General features: G+C 39.9%; 1 protein-coding gene across 1 annotated transcript in view; it reads left to right on the top strand.

The window, feature by feature from the left end:
- The window catches only part of CDH2 (cadherin 2), a 259,546-nt gene that overhangs the window by 215,884 nt on the left and 23,960 nt on the right, over positions 1-19,702 (top strand). Inside the window, exon 14 of the mRNA XM_049900351.1 lies at positions 499-638. Coding sequence (XP_049756308.1) covers positions 499-638 — 140 coding nt within the window. The remainder of the gene's footprint in view (positions 1-498; positions 639-19,702) is intronic.

The following is a 19,702-nucleotide window of genomic DNA, read 5'->3' as shown; positions in this document are numbered from 1 at the left end:
GATCCAGTTCCAATCTACCACCCTAGTCATTGTGGCAAGCACTTATCCATCTAGAAACATGATGTTCTACATGAGTTTGGGGACATAATGACTACTGATGAATAAAACAGAAATTAAATAATAAGTGACAGTTTAACTTACTGGTGTTTTATGTTTTTAGAATTATCAAGTACACCCTCTAGCAAGCCAATGGGAAAAAATAGAAAATTATCATACCCATTTGTAGATGATGAACCTGAGGACAAAGAACTTAGCCCATTGGAGGTGCAAGACACCAGGGAGTAGAGCTTAGTCTTCTCTAAACCCAGGATGTCTTCCCCAGCTTTGTCCTATATCTCTTAATGTGAGGCTGGAAATAGATAACGGAATGAAAACTGCATTACAAGCTATAGACCCACATAAGTATAAATTGTTAGTGAAACACTGTGACTAGATAGATCAGATTTTAAAAATTATAATACTATGTTTTGCTCTGTTTTTTACTATTTTCTTACCTAGTCCTGGTTTTGATGTTTGTGGTATGGATGAAACGCCGTGATAAAGAACGCCAGGCCAAACAACTTTTGATTGACCCAGAAGATGATGTGAGAGATAATATTTTAAAATATGATGAAGAAGGTGGAGGAGAAGAAGACCAGGTGAGAAATATTTTAAATCTTTAAAAGGAATTTTTATGATCAAGTAGTTTAAATGATGGGAAAAGTGTTAATAAACCCAGTAAGAAAATGGTATCAAGTTTCTTTCTCTTATCATCACATCATCAGACATTTGGTGAATTTTTTCCAATGTGCGCTGCACAGTCCTTGAAGTTGTTTTCCAGAGTGCCAAATGTCATTGCACACATTTTTCGAGAAAATCATCTACATTGTTTCAAAGACCCTAGCATTTAAACCAAATTCCAACTATATTTACATTAAAATGATAGATTTTTCTTTACAGTTTTTCTTCATTGGGTGTGAAAAATATAACTAGAAGTAGATGTTTGGATCTAGATATTTATATGGATGGTAGAAAAATCGCTAGACTACATTCCACAAATATTTAACAGGACAGTTCAGTATTCCAGACACTATTTTCGTCACCGGGGATACGGAGGGGGCACATCTTCCCCCAAGGATCTTATATTCTTGAGAAACATTTGAAGTTAGAGACAAAGTCTGGTTCGTCTTTGTATCCAGCATGTCCGTCATGATGCCTGGCTCATATAGTTGCTCAATAAATGTTGAAGTTCTGGTTATAAAATAATGTGAAATTCTGTATTGCTGTGTACATACGGAATGGCATTTTTGAGGATGAGAATGACCAGTAGATGGAAAACAAAATTCTTTATCTAATCAGAAGCTGTATTTCAGATATCATAAAAATAAGCTAATATTTATAAGGTCTGTACTACATACTAAGCATTCTGCTAAGGACTTTGAATGTTGCTATCTCCTTAATCTTCAACATTTGAAATATTAGTACTGTGAATAATCCCCACTTTGTGATAGAAAACAGACACTAGAAGACGATGGAGTCTATAGAATCATACAACTTAGGGAAGTGATAGTTGCAAGATTTAAATCCAGGTCCACCTGACATCACAGCCTAAACTTCAAACTACTCTGATATACTTCCTTGTGAAATAACCTGGACTATTTGAATGTAATCCTTGAGAAATCACTATGATGGGTATTTCTTGGATACATTTAATAGTTATGTTATTTCCACTTAATGCAAATTTCGTGTTTAGTAGTCTGAAAAAGAACCCAGAATTCTTGGGCCTTGGATCATTGTCAGTAAATTTAAACACTGTGTCTTTTTTACATCTATATGTGGACACTAATGATAGGCCTGTTAACATGAATATAACCACATTTTCATGAAGATATTTTCTCTTTTTCTTCTTTAATCCTTTGAGGAAGTAATATATCACTGTTCGTTTTACAAAGTCCATTCATATCCATTATTGTGTTTAATCTTTGTGACAGCCCATTAGAGTTTTCCATGTGCAGAAAGTTCTGTGATTTGCTCACAGAGTATAACTGGCACAGCCGAGACTCAAGCCCACATCTTCTGATTCCAGGTTCAGTGCTGGTTGACAATACCTCAGCTTTCTCATTTAGAAGAGATGTGAGTTTAAAGTAGGTTGAAAACATGACTTTAGTGGGTAGAACTGTTTGAATAATAACTTATTAAAGTGGTTCTGTCAATATACCCCGGTGTTTCATGCTTACAGATGTCCTTGAATATTCAGTTTTATGTTTGGCTTAATCCTTGATTCATCTATCCTTTCACTTTCCTAGGCTGTGTTCAAGACCAACAGACATATATTGATCGTATTCTCTTATAAATCTCCTACTTTCAGTATTTCACTTTTCGTGTCATTGTGCATCATTTTCTAGGCTTTAACCTAAACCCAACTCAATGAAACCTCAGTAAAAAAATGAGTAACAGGAATGCTGCATGCTGTATAAAATTGGAGGATGAGAGCTATCTTAGGGACTGGAACGGGGGGTTTGATCTGGATCTTTCTCCCTCCTCCCCACCAGTGTTTTTAGGAAGCTGTTTAACAAGGTTGTATTTGTCATAGTTGTTTTAAGGAAAGACTAATTCCTTTTATTATCCATGATAGGTTGGTGCTTGAGAACAAATGGTAAAACATCTATTGTAAGATTTATTAAATTGATCATCAAGTCTTCCATCTCTTCTTTTCCTGACCTCTGAAATTTTCTTTGCCCCAAGGTACACTCTTGGGCATAAATGTGTTGCTCCCTCCCCGCTTCCCAGTAACCCAAGGATTTTTCTGGAACTTTCTTTGGCTAATTTTTTTTTTTTAGTTTAGTACTGGTCTTCCTGTGGTGAAGGGAGCCTTGGTAGCACAGTGGTGAAGCACACCACTACAATCAAAAGGTTGGCAATTCAAACCCACCAGCGGCTCCATGGGAGAAGGATGAGCCAGTCTGCTTTTGTAAAGATTTCAGCCTTGGAAACCCTATGGGACAGTTCTGCTCTGTCCTGTAGGGTCACTATGAGTTGGAATTGACTTGAAGACAATGGATTTTGTTTTATGTTTTAGGGGTTTTTTTCCCCCCTATGGTGTCTTCCTGTAGCTTCTTGGCACTTTGATAGCATTTTAATCTAGATCAGGAACCTTTGCCCACTTCTAATCATCTGTTGTAATTTTCATGTGCAGTTCCCATTATAGAAAATTATGACAAAATTGCATATGAATTTTTTTTTTATAATAACTTTTATTAAGCTTCAAGTGAACGTTTACAAATCCAATCAGTCTGTCACATATAAGTTTACATACATCTCACTCCCTACTCCCACTTACTCTCCCCGTCTTGAGTCAGCCCTTTCAGTCTCTCCTTTCTTGACAATTTTGCCAGCTTCCCTCTCTCTATCCTCCCATCCCCACTCCAGACAAGAGTTGCCAACACAATCTCAAGTGTCCACCTGATATAATTAGCTCACTCTTCATCAGCGTCTCTCTCCCACCCGCTGACCAGTCCCTTTCAATTCTGATGAGTTGTCTTCGGGGATGGTTCCTGTCCTGTGTCAACTGAAGGTCTGGGGACCATGGCCGCTGGGATTCCTCCAGTCTCAGTCAGACCATTAAGTTTGGTCTTCTTATGAGAATTTGGGGTCTGCATCCCACTGATCTCCTGCTCCCTCAGGGGTCCTCTGCTGAGCTCCCTGTCAGGGCAGTCATCGATTGTGGCCGGGCACCAACTAGTTCTTCTGGTCTCAGGATGATGTAGGTCTCTGGTTCATGTGGCCCTGTCTCTTGGGCTCTTAGTTGTCGTGTGGGCTTGGTGTTCTTCATGTTCCTTTGCTCCAGGTGGGTTGAGACCAATTGCTGCATCTTAGATGGCTGCTTGTTAGCATTTAAGACCCCAGACGCCACATTTGAAAGTGGGATGCAGAATGATTTCATAATAGAATTATTTTGCCAATTGACTTAGAAGTCCCCTCAAACCATGTTCCCCAGACCCCCGCGCTTGCTCCGCTGAGCTTTGAAGCATTCATTTTATCCCGGAAACTTCTTTGCTTTTGGTCCAGTCCAATTGAGCTGACCTTCCATGTATTGAGTGTTGTCTTTCCCTTCACCTAAAGCAGTTCTTATCTACTGATTAATCAATAAAAAAACCCTCTCCCACCCTCCCTCCCTCCCCTCCTCGTAACCACAAAAGTATGTGTTCTTCTCAGGTTTACTATTTCTCAAGATCTTATAATAGTGGTCTTATACAATATTTGTCCTTTTGCCTCTGACTAATTTCGCTCAGCATAATGCCTTCCAGGTTCCTCCATGTTATGAAATGTTTCAGAGATTCGTCACTGTTCTTTATCGATGTGTAGTATTCCATTGTGTGAATATACCACAATTTATTTACCCATTCATCCGTTGATGGACACCTTGGTTGCTTCCAACTTTTTGCTATTGTAAACAGAGCTGCAATAAACATGGGTGTGCATATATCTGTTTGTATGAAGGCTCTTGTATCTCTAGGGTATATTCCTAGGAGTGGGATTTCTGGGTTGTATGGTAGTTCTATTTCTAACTGTTTAAGATAACGCCAGATAGATTTCCAAAGTGGTTGTACCATTTTACATTCCCACCAGCAGTGTATGAGAGTTCCAATCTCTCCGCAGCCTCTCCAACATTTATTATTTTGTGTTTTTTGGATTAATGCCAGCCTTGCTGGTGTGAGATGGAATCTCATCGTAGTTTTAATTTGCATTTCTCTAATGGCTAATGATCGAGAGCATTTTCTCATGTATCTGTTGGCTGCCTGAATATCTTCTTTAGAGAAATGTGTGTTCATATCCTTTGCCCACTTCTTGATTGGGTTGTCTTTTTGTGGTTGAGTTTTGACAGAATCATGTAGATTTTAGAGATCAGGCGCTGGTCGGAGATGTCATAGCTGAAAATTCTTTCCCAATCTGTAGGTGGTCTTTTTACTCTTTTGGTGAAGTCTTTAGATGAGCATAGGTGTTTGATTTTTAGGAGCTCCCAGTTATCGGGTTTCTCTTCATCATTTTTAGTAATGTTTTGTATTCTGTTTATACCTTGTATTAGGGCTCCTAGGGTTGTCCCAATTTTTTCTTCCATGATCTTTATCGTTTTAGTCTTCATGTTTAGGTCTTTGATCCACTTGGAGTTAGTTTTTGTGCATGGTGTGAGGTATGGGTCCTGTTTCATTTTTTTGCAAATGGATATCCAGTTATGCCAGCACCATTTGTTAAAAAGACTATCTTTTCCCCAGTTAATTGACACTCGTCCTTTGTCAAATATCAGCTGCTCATACGTGGATGGATCTATGTCTGGGTTCTCAATTCTGTTCCATTGGTCTATGTGTCTGTTGTTGTCCCAATACCAGGCTGTTTTGAATACTGTGGCTGTATAATAGGTTCTGAAGTCAGGTAAGGTGAGGCCTCCCACTTTCTTCTTCTTTTTCAGTAGTGCTTTGCTTATCCGGGGCTTCTTTCCCTTCCATATGAAATTGGTGATTTGTTTCTCTATCCCCTTAAAATATGACATTGGAATTTGGATCGGAAGTGCGTTAAATGTATAGATGGCTTTTGGTAGAATAGACATTTTTACTATGTTAAGTCTTCCTATCCATGAGCAAGGTATGTTTTTCCACTTAAGTATGTCCTTTTGAATTTCTTGTAGTAGAGCTTTGTAGTTTTCTTTGTATAGGTCTTTTACATCCTTGGTAAGATTTATTCCTAAGTATCTTATCTTCTTGGGGGCTACTGTGAATGGTATTGATTTGGTTATTTCCTCTTCGGTGTTCTTTTTGTTGATGTAGAGGAATCCAAGTGATTTTTGTATGTTTATTTTATAACCTGAGACTCTGCCAAACTCTTCTATTAGTTTCAGTAGTTTTCTGGAGGATTCCTTAGGGTTTTCTGTGTATATAATCATGTCATCTGCAAATAGTGATAACTTTACTTCTTCCTTGCCAATCCGGATACCTTTTATTTCTTTGTCTAGCCTGATTGCCCTGGCTAAGACTTCCAACACGATGTTGAATAAGAGCGGTGATAAAGGGCATCCTTGTCTGGTTCCCGTTCTCAAGGGAAATGCTTTCAGGTTCTCTCCATTTAGAGTGATATTGGCTGTTGGCTTTGCATAGATGCCCTTTATTATGTTGAGGAATTTTCCTTCAATTCCTATTTTGGTAAGAGTTTTTATCATGAATGGGTGTTGGACTTTGTCAAATGCCTTTTCTGCATCAATTGATAAGATCATGTGGTTTTTGTCTTTTGTTTTATTTATGTGATGGATTACATTAATGGTTTATCTGATATTAAACCAGCCTTGCATACCTGGTATAAATCCCACTTGATCAGGGTGAATTATTTTTTTGATGTGTCGTTGGATTCTATTGGCTAGAATTTTGTTGAGGATTTTTGCATCAATGTTCATGAGGGATATAGGTCTATAATTTTCTTTTTTTGTAATGTCTTTACCTGGTTTTGGTATCAGGGAGATGGTGGCTTCATAGAATGAGTTGGGTAGTATTCCGTCATTTTCTATGCTTTGGAATACCTTTAGTAGTAGTGGTGTTAACTCTTCTCTGAAAATTTGGTAGAACTCTGCAGTGAAGCCGTCCGGGCCAGGACTTTTTTTTGTTGGGAGTTTTTTGATTACCGTTTCAATCTCTTTTTTTGTTATGGGTCTATTTAGTTGTTCTACTTCTGAATGTGTTAGTTTAGGTAGGTAGTGTTTTTCCAGGAATTCATCCATTTCTTCTAGGTTTTCAAATTTGTTAGAGTACAATTTTTCATAATAATCTGAAATGATTCTTTTAATTTCATTTGGTTCTGTTGTGATGTGGTCCTTCTCATTTCTTATTTGGGTTATTTGTTTCCTTTCCTGTATTTCTTTAGTCAGTCTAGCCAATGGTTTATCAATTTTGTTAATTTTTTCAAAGAACCAGCTTTTGGCTTTGTTAATTCTTTCGATTGTTTTTCTGTTCTCTAATTCATTTAGTTCAGCTCTAATTTTTATTATTTGTTTTCTTCTGGTGCCTGATGGATTCTTTTGTTGCTCACTTTCTATTTGTTCAAGTTGTAGGGACAGTTCTCTGATTTTGGCTCTTTCTTCTTTTTGTATGTGTGCATTTATCGATATAAATTGGCCTCTGAGCACTGCTTTTGCTGTGTCCCAGAGGTTTTGATAGGAAGTATTTTCATTCTCGTTGCTTTCTATGAATTTCCTTATTCCCTCCTTGATGTCTTCTATAACCCAGTCTTTTTTCAGGAGGGTATTGTTCATTTTCCAAGTATTTGATTTCTTTTCCCTCGTTTTTCTGTTATTGATCTCTAGTTTTATTGCCTTGTGGTCTGAGAAGATGCTTTGTAATATTTCGATGTTTTGGACTCTGCAAAGGTTTGTTTTATGACCTAATATGTGGTCTATTCTAGAGAATGTTCCATGTGCGCTAGAAAAAAAAGTATAGTTTGTAGCAGTTGGGTGGAGAGTTCTGTATAAGTCAATGAGGTCAAGTTGGTTGATTGTTGTAATTAGATCTTCCGTGTCTCTGTTGAGCTTCTTACTGGATGTCCTGTCCTTCTCCGAAAGTGGTGTGTTGAAGTCTCCTACTATAATTGTGGAGGTATCTATCTCGCTTTTCAGTTCTGTTAAAATTTGATTTATGTATCTTGCAGCCCTGTCATTGGGTGCGTAAATATTTAATATGGTTATGTCTTCCTGATCAATTGTCCCTTTTATCATTATATAGTGTCCTTCTTTATCCTTTGTGGTGGATTTAAGTCTAAAGTCTATTTTGTCAGAAATTAATATTGCTACTCCTCTTCTTTTTTGCTTATTGTTTGCTTGATATACTTTTTTCCATCCTTTGAGTTTTAGTTTGTTTGTGTCTCTAAGTCTAAGGTGTGTCTCTTGTAGGCAGCATATAGATGGATCGTGTTTCTTTATCCAGTCTGTGACTCTCTGTCTCTTTATTGGTGCATTTAGTCCATTTACATTCAGGGTAATTATAGATAAATAAGTTTTTAGTGCTGTCATTTTGATGCCTTTTTATGTGTGTTGTTGACAATTTCATTTTTCCACATACTTTTTTGTGCTGAGGCGTTTTTCTTAGTAAATTGTGAGATCCTCATTTTCGTAGTGTTTGACTTTATGTTAGTTGAGTCGTTACGTTTTTCTTGGTTTTTGTCTTGAGTTATAGAGTTGTTATGCCTTTTTGTGGTTACCTCATTATATACCCCTATTTTTCTAAGTAAAAACCTAACTTGTATTGTTCTATATCGCCTTGTATCACTCTCCATATGGCAGTTCAATGCCTCCTGTATTTAGTCCCTCTTTTTGATTATTGTGATCTTTTACCTATTGACTTCCATGATTCCCTGTTATGTGTATTTTTTTTTTTTAATTAATCTTAATTTGTTTGTTTTTGTGATTTCCCTATTTGAGTTGATATCAGGACGTTCTGTTTTGTGACCTTGTGTTGTGCTGATATCTGATATTATTGGTTCTCTGACCAAACAATATCCTTTAGTATTTCTTGTAGCTTTGGTTTGGTTTTTGCAAATTCTCTAAACTTGTGTTTGTCTGTAAATATCTTAATTTCGCCTTCATATTTGAGAGAGAGTTTTGCTGGATATATGATCCTTGGTTGGCAGTTTTTCTCCTTCAGTGTTCTGTATATGTCGTCCCATTCCCTTCTTGCCTGCATGGTTTCTGCTGAGTAGTCAGAACATATTCTTATTGATTCTCCCTTGAAGGAAACCTTTCTTTTCTCCCTGGCTGCTTTTAAAATTTTCTGTTTATCTTTGGTTTTGGTGAGTTTGATGATAATATGTCTTGGTGTTTTTCTTTTTGGATCCATCTTAAATGGGGTTCGATGAGCATCTTGGATAGATATCCTTTCGTCTTTCATGATGTCAGGGAAGTTTTCTGTCAGGAGTTCTTCAACTATTTTCTCTGTGTTTTCTGTCCCCCCTCCCTGTTCTGGGACTCCAATCACCCGCAGGTTATCCTTCTTGATAGAATCCCACATAATTCTTAGGGTTTCTTCATTTTTTTAAATTCTTTTATCTGATTTTTTTTCAGCTATGTTGGTGTTGATTCCCTGGTCCTCCAGATGTCCCAGTCTGCATTCTAATTGCTCGAGTCTGCTCCTCTGACTTCCTAGTGTGTTGTCTAATTCTGTTATTTTATTGTTAATCTTTTGGATTTCTACATGTTGTCTCTCTATGGATTCTTGCAACTTATTAATTTTTCCACTATGTTCTTGAATAATCTTTTTGAGTTCTTCAACAGTTTTATCAGTGTGTTCCTTGGCTTTTTCTGCAGATATCCTAATTTCATTTGTGATATCATTAAGCATTCTGTAAATTAGTTTTTTATATTCTGTATCTGATAATTCCAAAATTGTATCTTCATTTGGGAAAGATTTTGATTCTTTTGTTTGGGGGGTTGGAGAAGCTGTCACGGTCTGCTTCTTTAAGTGGTTTGATATGGATTGTTGTCTCCGAGCCATCACTGGGAAACTAGTTTTTCCAGAAAATCCTCTAAAAAAAAATGCAGTCAGATCCCTATCAGAGTTCTCCCTCTGGCTCAGGCTATTCAGATGTTAATGAAGCCGCCTGGGGAGGGTGGGGGAGGGAACAGAGAGATAGGAGAGTAGCACCTCAGAATATAGCCAGAGTTGCTTGTCTTGCTTGGAATGACTGTTATATCCGAGATTCCCGCGGGCGCGTCGCCTATGTGTGCTGGCTGTGTGGAGATTGCCCCCAGGGGGTCTGGCCCGCTGGAGTCACGGTCAGATCCTCCGCTTCCAGCCCCACACCCAGCGTCAAGGCTCCCCTACTGGGACGGTGCACTCTCAACTCCAAAATCAGTCGCTGCCTCCCGGGGACTTCTCGTCCCTCCAGCCGCGTGGCCGTGCCGCCTCCGTGAACCAGGTGGGCCCCCTCCCGGGGTTAGTTCAGATGGGTGGAGTAGCTCCCTGTGCTTGTGCCGCGACCGAGTGTCCCGGCTGGAACGCTGTTCTCCCCGCTCCAATACCAGTCGCTGCCTCCCGGGGACTTCTCCTACCGGCTGCGTCCCACGCCGCCCGCGCGACCTGGCTGGTCCCCTTCCCGGGGTTAGTTCAGGGGGTGGAGCAACTCTCCGTGTTTATGGCGTACCTGCGTGCAGTTGAAATCCCTGCGGGACGGTTACCCGGCTCGGATGCTGCTCTTTCTGCTCCAAGATCAGTCACTGCCTCCCGGGGACTTCTCCTACCGGCTGCGTCCCACGCCGCCCGTGGAACCGGCTGGTCCCCCTCCCGGGGTTAGTTCAGGGGGGTGGAGCAGGTCTCTGTGCTTGTGCCGTACCTGACTGGTACGCTGGCTCCAGGCTCTGGAAACTATCGCTGCTTCCCCGTATTAGTTCGTTCTCCGTCTCTAAATCTGTGTTTGTTGTTCAGGGTCGTAGATTATTATGTATGCGATCGATTCACTTGTTTTCCCGTGTCTTTGTTGTAAGAGGGATCCGAGGTAACGTCTGCCTAGTCCGCCATCTTGGCTCCGCCCCCCTGAATTTTTTATTCATTCTAATTTTACCTCATAATAACTGGATAAAATGTGCAGTGTAAGAATGCTACATAAAGGGTTGTATCACCTCTGCCTCTGAAGACATTATGAATCCATTCACTTTTCTCCATCACCAAGGCCACTACCTTAATTTAGGTCAATATCATTACCAATCTGCAATAGCCTCTGTCTTTGTCATCTAGTGCTGCTATAACAGAAGTACCACAAATAGATGGCTTTAACAAAGAGAAATTTATTTTCTCGCAGTCTAGTAGGCTACAAGTCCAAATTCAGGGCACCAGCTCCAGGGGAAGGTTTTCTGTCTGTCAGCTCAGAGGAAAGTCCTTGTCATCAGTCTTCCCTTGTTCTGAGAGCCTCTCTGTGGAGGAACGCTGGGTCCAAAGGACGTGCTCTGCTCCTGGTGCTCTTTCTTGGTGGTATGAGGTCCCTGTGTCTGTCTGCTCACTTTTCTCTTTTAGATCTCAAAAGAGATTGGCTTAAGACACTAATCTTTTAGACCTCATCAATATAACTGCCATTAATACATCTTATTACATCATAGTGATAACATTTACAACACATAGGGAAATCACATCAGATAATAAAATGGTGGACAATCATACAAGGAAATCATGATCTAGCCAAGTTGGTGGATGTTTTTGGGAGACAGTGTTCAGTCCATGACAGCCTCCTAATGGGTGTCCTGTCTCTGGTTTAACACCCCCATCTGCTCTTTGAATTTTTCAGATTTCAAACTTCTTCCTTAAGGCATAATAGCACTCGACCCCGCACCCACCGTTGGGGTACCACCATGGTACGCTAGGTAAAGTCTGTGGAAAAGAGTCAGTGGGTGGGTGCAGACTCCCTCAGGGTGACCATTCATCAGTTCTATCCACACGTGGCCACTAATGGGTCCTTCAAAGTTTGGATGATTTTTCCTTATGCTTTTAATGGCTGTCTGTGGAGCAGTTCTACTCTGTCCTGTAGGGTCGGTATGAGTCGGAATCGACTCAACGGCACTGGGTTTTTTTTTTTTTAATGGCAGATTCTTTTCTTCCTCTTATTTTTCCTCCTGGGATAAGAACAGCTGTAGGTTTCTTTTTTCTTAGAAATTTTCTATACTTTTGTTCAGCTGGGTTTCATTATATTTTCAGGTGTCTTATGGTTTCAAAAAACTCGGATTTTGCAACTTACCTGACCTGACTTGTTCTTGGTGTTAGAGTGTGAACAATGATCTCATGACTTCTCTGTACCCCAGCCAGAAGCAGAAGACTTCCTATAGGTTTTAGAGTGTAACTACCATTCACATAAACAAAGAATATTTCCAGCACCCTACAGTCGTTCCTTAGACAGTATCCCATCCACCAAAAGTAACTAGTCTTTTATATTTCCATCACCATAGATTGGTATTACTTGTTTTTAAATTTTATGTAAATAGTATCATACCATAGGTACTTTTGTGTCTAGCTTCCTTTATCCAACATTGTATCTGTGAGGTCCATTCATGGGGTGGATAGATGTAGTTCATTTTTGTCATAGCTGAATAATATTCCATTGTAAGAATTAAACACATTTATCTGTCCTGCTACACTTGGACAAGGGAGTTTATCCAGTTGGGTTATTATTAATAACTACTATGAACGTTCTTGTGCGTGTTTTGTGGTATGTGCTTGGGAGTTGAATTTCTAGGTCATAGAGTGTGCATATGTGAAGCTTTAGTATGATCATGCCAGGTTTCCATAGTGATAGTACCCATTTATTACACCTCTCCTCCCGCCAATTGCCCCACATTCTTACTAGCACTTCTTGCGGTGGTGGTGATGGTTGTTTTCTTCAGTCTTTTAAATTTTACCTGCTCTGATGGTTTATATTTCACTTTGGTTTAGCTAAGATGTTCCTGTTGACTTATTTACCATTTTGATACATTCTTTCCTGAAATTTCTGTTCTATTTATCTGTTTTCCTATTGGGTCATCTGTCCTTTTTATTGATTTGTAGGAAGTTCTTATATATTATGGTATGAAGCCCTCGTCAGATAAATATATGTCAAATACCTTCTCCAGATCTGTAACTTCTCTCTTTATTCTCTTAATGTATCTTATGATGAATAAAAGTTTTTAATTTTAATGAAGTTCAATTTTATTACTTTTTCCCGTTATTGTTAGTGTTTTTGTATCTTATTTAAGAAAACGTTGACTACTTTAAGGTAATAAATCCCCCATCTCCCCAAAGTATCTTCGTATTATGTTCTAGAGGCTTTATTGTTTTACTTACCACAATTGGTCCAAATCCATCTGCAGTTGATTTCTCATTTGGTACAAGGTAAGGATCAGTGTTCTTTTGTTGTTGTTGTTGTTGTTGTTGTTCCTGTATAGGTATTCAGCCCTGTTTACTAAGAAGATAACCCTTTTCCGTTGTATTGTAGTGCTCCACTTGTCATACAGCAGGTGATTGTACATGTGTGGGTCTGTGAGTCTGTTTCCCGACTCTCTATTACATATTATTTATGCTATTTGTTTATTCTTGGGCCAGTACTATACTGTTGTAATTACTGTGACATTCTACTGTGTCTTGATACCTGAAAGGGTAAATTCTCCTATTGTATTCTTCAAGAATTTTGTCACAGTTTTTGGTGAATTTTATCTTTTATTGTATTTTTTTCTTAAGAAAAAGAAACCATTTATTTAATGGTCTTATTTTCTAAGTGAATTTAATTGAAGTGCTTCTCTGGTTTGTTAAAAGATGCTAATTGCTTTAAATGTTAAAATATTGGTGAGAAGTTCGGTTTTGTGAAATTCTCTTTTCCATAATGCACACATGGCTTCCTGTTAGAAGTCCTGTCACTTAGTGTGCGTTAAATCGTTCTAGCAGTGGGATATGATTCATACTTTATTAGCTTTTTGCTAATATTCTCTCTTTACAACAATAGGTCTTGGAAATGGGATTGGTGCCATGTTACATTCTAGACGAGTTTTAGTCAATTTTTATCATGTATAACTTTTATTACAAAGCATGTGTATTATATCAAGATGTGGGTAGGGTTTTTACAACAATAAAAAAAAAGATATGGGTAGGGATTGTGCTACAGCAAGTGGACATGGCTTGTGATCGTCAATCGCCTGGATGGTCTTGAAGAGCCGTAAGTCTTCAAAGGACTGGGTGGGTCTCCGAGGTCAGTTGAGGTATTTGGTAGATGCCAGATAATGAGCGTGGTTACAGGTAAAGGCCAACCAGTTCTGCAGCAGCAGTGGTGAGGTCCATAGTGCCTGTCCCAAAGCTAGCTTGGCCAAGATCATATTCCCCCTGCCAGGAATTCTTACCAGGAGCTAACTGATTAGAAAGAACAAAGCAAAGCTGTCCTTTGCAAGGGTAGTGCTTATCTTTCTTGCTATTGATTAACAACTCTCTCTGTTTAGTTTTTGTGCCAAGATAGAGATTGCTGATTTCTTTAACAAAATAAGTGAGAAAGGCCTTAAAAGAAAAAAGAAGGAAAACAAAAACAAACAAACCAAAAAAACCTCTATGTCTTTTTTTTCCTTGTCTTTATATATGGTCAGACTTTTATTAGTGCTTGTGGATATTCTACTCTGGTTTTGGTTATCGGAAAAGGAGGCTGGGCTCGTAGTTGAAACATACCCGTGAGGGGTTTCAGTCAGGAGCGTTATCTCCTCACAGTGCTGTTGGCTGTTGTACAAATGCATTCAGTTATTATGTCCACTCTTCAGAGGGTGAGATGCCTTCTTTATCTGCTTCACTGCCATAACAGCAGGGCTTTTGGTGGTTATCAAGTCATGTTTAATTACCTTCATTAGTAAATGTCCTTCAGCGCCTTTTTGGCCAGTAGGGCTGGCTGCAGATACTGTATCACCTTTAATGTTCTTTCATCTACCTTCTTCCATATCAGCATTGCTAATAAAATCAGAGAGAACGTACAATACAGCTGATAGCTCATTTTACCCTGGAACTATCCTCTTACAGCCCTAGGATAGGAAACAGAAGCTGTTAGCTTCCTGCTCTCTAAAGCTTAAACTTAATAATGATTGTTCTTATATTAAACAAACATTTATCCAATATGAAGTATGCTCCTAGTACTCACTGGTGCTCACTTTAGCAACCTTTATCTAAATCACTCCATATTATGTGGCTTCTTCCTATGTAATACCAAAATCTATCGTTTGGTGTTCCCTATGTGTTAGGCCTCCAACTCATGAGTACTCCTTTCACATCGGAACAAATGCTGCTGTGTCCTGTGCCATCCCCATGATCCACTGTAGATCTGACCTTGGGATCTGTAGGGTTTTCACTGGCTGACTTTCAGAAGTACATCACTAGGCCTTTCTTTCTAGCCCATTTCATCTGAAAGCTCCTCTGACACCTGTTCAGCATCATAGCAACGTGAAAACCTCCAATGACAGATAGGTGGTGGATGGTGGGTACGCATGAGGTGCATTAGACAGGAGTCAACCAGTATCTCTTCCACCTAAGGCAAGAATTCTAACCACAAGTAGAATTCTGCCACTGAACCACGTCGAGGGCAGCTAACAACAACAATGTATTAGGCACTGTACTAAGTGCTTTATGTGCATTGCTTCGTTGGACCCTCAGAACAGTACAACAAAGTCAGCATACACTGTTAGAAAGTAGGGAAAAAAGTGGGGATTAAACCAAGGTCAGCCTGAGTCCCAAAAAGACCTCTTTACCTTTATCCCATACTATTCTTGGCAAAGGTCCTGTTCACCCAGAATTAAAACAGTTCATTTAGGGCGTCATTTGAATTCATCAGAAGAAGGCTATAACCCATCCTTGAAGTACGCTCTAGGACATCCAGCAGTTTTCTCTGCTCCTAAAATTTGACTTTGAAAATTTGCCATTCACAAAATCAGCTGCGGCAGTATATCAACAGGGAACTGCTAGAAATTCAAGCGGGATTCCGAAGAGGACGTGGAAACGGGGGTATCGTTGTTGATGTCACATGGATCCTGGTTGAAAGCAGAGGATACCAGAAGGATGTTTACCTGTGTTTTATTGACTATGCAAAGGCATTCCACTGTGTGAATCATAACAAATTATGGATATGTTTCCAAAGAATGGGAACCCCAGAGCACTTAATTGTGCTCATAAGGAACCTGTACATAGATCAAGAAGCGGTTGTTCCAGAGGCAGCTGTTCGAACAGAGCAAGGGGATGCTGCGTGGTTTAAAGTCAGGAAAGGTATGCATCAGGGTTGTATCCTTTCACCATACCTATTCAATCTGTATGCTGAGAAAATAATTGAACAAGCTGGACTGTATGAAGAAGAACGGGGGGCATCAGGATTGGAGGAAGACTCATTAACAACTTGCTTTATGCAAATGATACAATCTTGCTTGTTGAAATTGAAGAGGACTTGAAGCACTTACTGATGAAGATCAGAGACCACAGCATTTAGTGTGGATTACACCTCAACATAAAACAGAAATCCTCATAACTCATAAAAATCCTCATAATAAACAACATCATGATAAACGGGCAAAAGATTGAAGTTGTCAAGGATTTCATTTTACTTGGATCCACAATCAATACCCATGGAAGCAGCAGTCAAGAAATCTGAAGATGGACTGCATTGGGCAAATCTGCAAAAGACCTCTTTAAAGTATTAAAAAGCAAAGATGTCACCTTCAAGACTGAGGTGCACCTGACCCAAGCCATGGTGTTTTCAGTCGCCTCATATGCAGGCAAAAGCTGAATGATGAATAAGTAAGGAAGACCGAAGAAGAATTGACACCTTTGAATTGTGATGTCAGCAAAGAATATTGAGTATACCATGGACTGCCAGAAGAATGAACAAATCTGTCTTGGAAGAAGTACAACCAAAATGCTCCTTAGAAGCAAGGATGGCAACACTACATCTCACCTAATTTGGATATGTTATCAGGAGGGATCAGTCCCTGGAGGAAGATATTGTGTTAGGTAAAGTAGAGGGTCAGCAAAAAGAGGAAGCCCCTCAACAAGATGGATTGACACACTGGCTGCAACAATGGGCTCAAGCATAGCAACGATTGTGAGGATGTTGCAGGACCGGGCAGTGTTTTGTTCTGTTGTACATAGGGTTGCTATGAGTCAGAACCAATTCAACAGCACCTAACAACAACAAAGCTTTGGACTGTTGTAGAAACTCTTGATCTATAAATAAGCACTGCTGTTCATCTTGAGGAAGCCCTGGTGGCGTACTGGTTAAGTGCTACACCTGCTAACCAAAAGATCAGCAGTTCAAATCTACCAGGTGCTCCTTAGAAACTCTATGTGACAGTTCTATTCTGTCCTATAGTGTCTCTGTGAGTTGGAATTGACTTGACAGCAATGGGTGGTGGTGTGGTGGTGGTTTGTCTTGAGGATTCCACAAATGACAGTCAATAGACACTGGAATGCTTTGGGTCATGGGTGGTTCAAAGGAGCAATACCAGCTTTAAAGGAGTAGAGCTCATTGTCTCCACAGGTAGAGTTAACTGAAAGATTAAAGCTGGTTAGAGATTAAGTCATGGTGGAAATCTGAGTGGCCACATCAAGTGCGCACATCAGTTTTCTCTTGATCACTCTTGGATTTTTGGCCCTCACTATCTACAGTATTGCAGATCTACCTTTCCATGCTCACTACTATTGAACATGGCTTCACAGTTGGTCAGATTTTCTTCTCTCAGTCTCTTCAGACAAGCCCCAGCACCTTTTGGGCTCACCAAGCCCTGTAGGTTTTACATTCCAGGATTGAGTGGAGTATAACTGAATTCCCAAATTTGGTTTCATAATCTTAGAGATTTGCTGAAGGCCAGATTCTGTTACATCAGAGATAGTTCTGAAATCTCAAAGGAAGCACTTCATATCATCCCTGATGGTTTGGGGGATATGTCTGAAAGCTTCATTCTGTGTGACTTCAAAACGCAGTTCATATGCTGGGGGCCAGTGGGCGAGATAGGGCCGCTGGTATATTTTATTGAAGTTGCAGCACTTAAAAATTGAGATAATTTACATTAAATTTGGATTGCTCGCTCTTAGAGGAGAAAGGAAAAAAAAAAAAAAAAAAGGAAGACCTAAAGACGTTGAGCCTGCATTCTGACAGGATATCCTTTGTTGGAAACTGAGTAGAGGTGGCTCAAGTAAGGCCAGCACGTTCCAGTAATTTTTTTCTTTATTTTGAAACCAGGCCAACTTTATTGATTGATGCTATCAGCATGTTCCCTAGACTTATTTTTATATACCCTGGTTAATAATAATAATAAGCAGTAATAATTATTAGTAGGCCTTGGATTAACAAAATCAGATTTCTTTGAGGAGGAGGTACTGTAGCGTTCTGAAACCATGGAATAGTTTTCGGTCGTACTGGTTTAAGAAAAAATTAAGTGGGTTAGGCACAAACACAAATATAGGCTAGCTGCTGTAAGACTAGCCACCATAACATACTCTAAAATTTCAGTGACCTAAACCTAGTTGAATTTCGTTTTTTGTGTACTTAACAGTAACAGGGTTTTAGGTAATGGCTGTTTGGAATGGAGGTCTGCTCTACTCCACACAGTTGTTCAGGATCCTGGAGTGCCAGTGGCTCTCCTGTCATCCACGTGTGGCTTCCAAGGTCACTCTAGCCTACATACATGCTATCACTAGAAGGAGGAAGGGCTTGGACGATGATTTATGGGAGATTTTATGCACCATGCCTAGAATTGGCACACGCCTCTTCCATTCCCAATTCATTTGGAAATATAGATTAGCAGTATGCCTAGAAAGGAGAGTAAATGGGTTCAGTGATCAACCAGAAGACTCTACCCAACATGGGTTAGGAACCCCAGTGTTAGAGAGTCTTTTCCGAGGTTCCTTGAGAACAGTTTTTAACCTGGCCACAGTAGGTTCCTGTATCACGGGCATCTTTCTGACCCATCTAGATGTGCCAGAAGGAAGTGGGTCTCCAGACATGGAAGAGACAGAGTAGGTGCAGCAGGTCATTAAAACGGGACACTGTATGGACATGAGAAACAGCATATATGGCTCACCAAAACCAGGGACGGAAGCTTTCCTTTTTCTGGAGAAAGGGTCCAGTACTTTCTGGGATACTAAAGTCTTCGTGGTCAGGGCCCATGATGAAAGAAGTTACAATAGGACTTTCTTTTAGTGGCCCAGGTTTCCAGAACCCAAAAGATTCAGATGTAATTAGTCTGAGTGACAACTGGCATTTAAAAAAAAAAAAAAAAAAATCATTTTTTATGTGACGGGTGGAAATTTGTCTCAGTGTTTGGGAAGACAAGACCCCAGAATATCCGTGACACAGAAAGCACACTCAGCGGTGTTCATGCTGGAGCTGGGGTGAGAACCCCCAGTTCCTGGGATGAACCCGGGATTGGAGAGTTGATGACTTAGTTTCTCCTGCTCTTGCCCTTCCACTCTGCATTTTAAACTTCATGGGATTATACCATCTGTACCTTCATGCCCATACTGTGCTGCTTCTCCGTCCCTTGGCTTAGCCCACAGCCCCCGCCTCCCTGATTCTACTTAGCCAACAAGATTTGTTTCAAGACTTCTTGTCCTGGGGTCCGAGGCTGAATCAATTGTCCCTCCTGTGTATTCCCACAGCATCTTGGGTCTACCTCTATTTGAGTTTCCTGTCCAGCTCTGGTCCTAGCTTTCAGCTCTGTAAGGGCAGGGACTTGGCATATTCATTTTTTTATTCCAATATCTAGGACAGTTGGCACCCAACAGACCTTCCAGAATGTTTGCTGAACTGCTTTGGGCCCTCTTTCTGAATCCCAACCTTAGTTTCTAACTTTGCCTACAGGTATTGGAGCCTAATTATTGGACCCCAAATAATTTCACTTTCACTTTTTGAGACTTCCAGTGCCTTCAAGAAATGATGGTAGCATTTCTAAATGTTGTGTACTTGTTCTGTGTCAGGCACAGTGCTACGTTCTCAGCTTGCATGTGTCATATAACCCTTCCCAAGATCCTGTGCAGTAGACACTGCTATTAGCCCAGTTTCTCAAACCCAAATTGGTGTGATTCTAGAGTACAAGCTCTTGTGCATGGTTCTGGAGGTCAGATGATGTTTTATTTATTGTTGCTGGTCAGTAACAGGCAGGTGTTATTGATTACAATCAGCAAGGCTGGGCACTCACCCACAGATTATTAGACAACTGTTTGTCATC

The sequence above is a fragment of the Elephas maximus genome, chromosome 11 (assembly GCF_024166365.1).
Source record: "Elephas maximus indicus isolate mEleMax1 chromosome 11, mEleMax1 primary haplotype, whole genome shotgun sequence".
In the NCBI taxonomy this organism is placed as follows: Eukaryota; Metazoa; Chordata; class Mammalia; order Proboscidea; family Elephantidae; genus Elephas; species Elephas maximus.
This window is presented reverse-complemented; position numbering and strand designations above follow the sequence as displayed.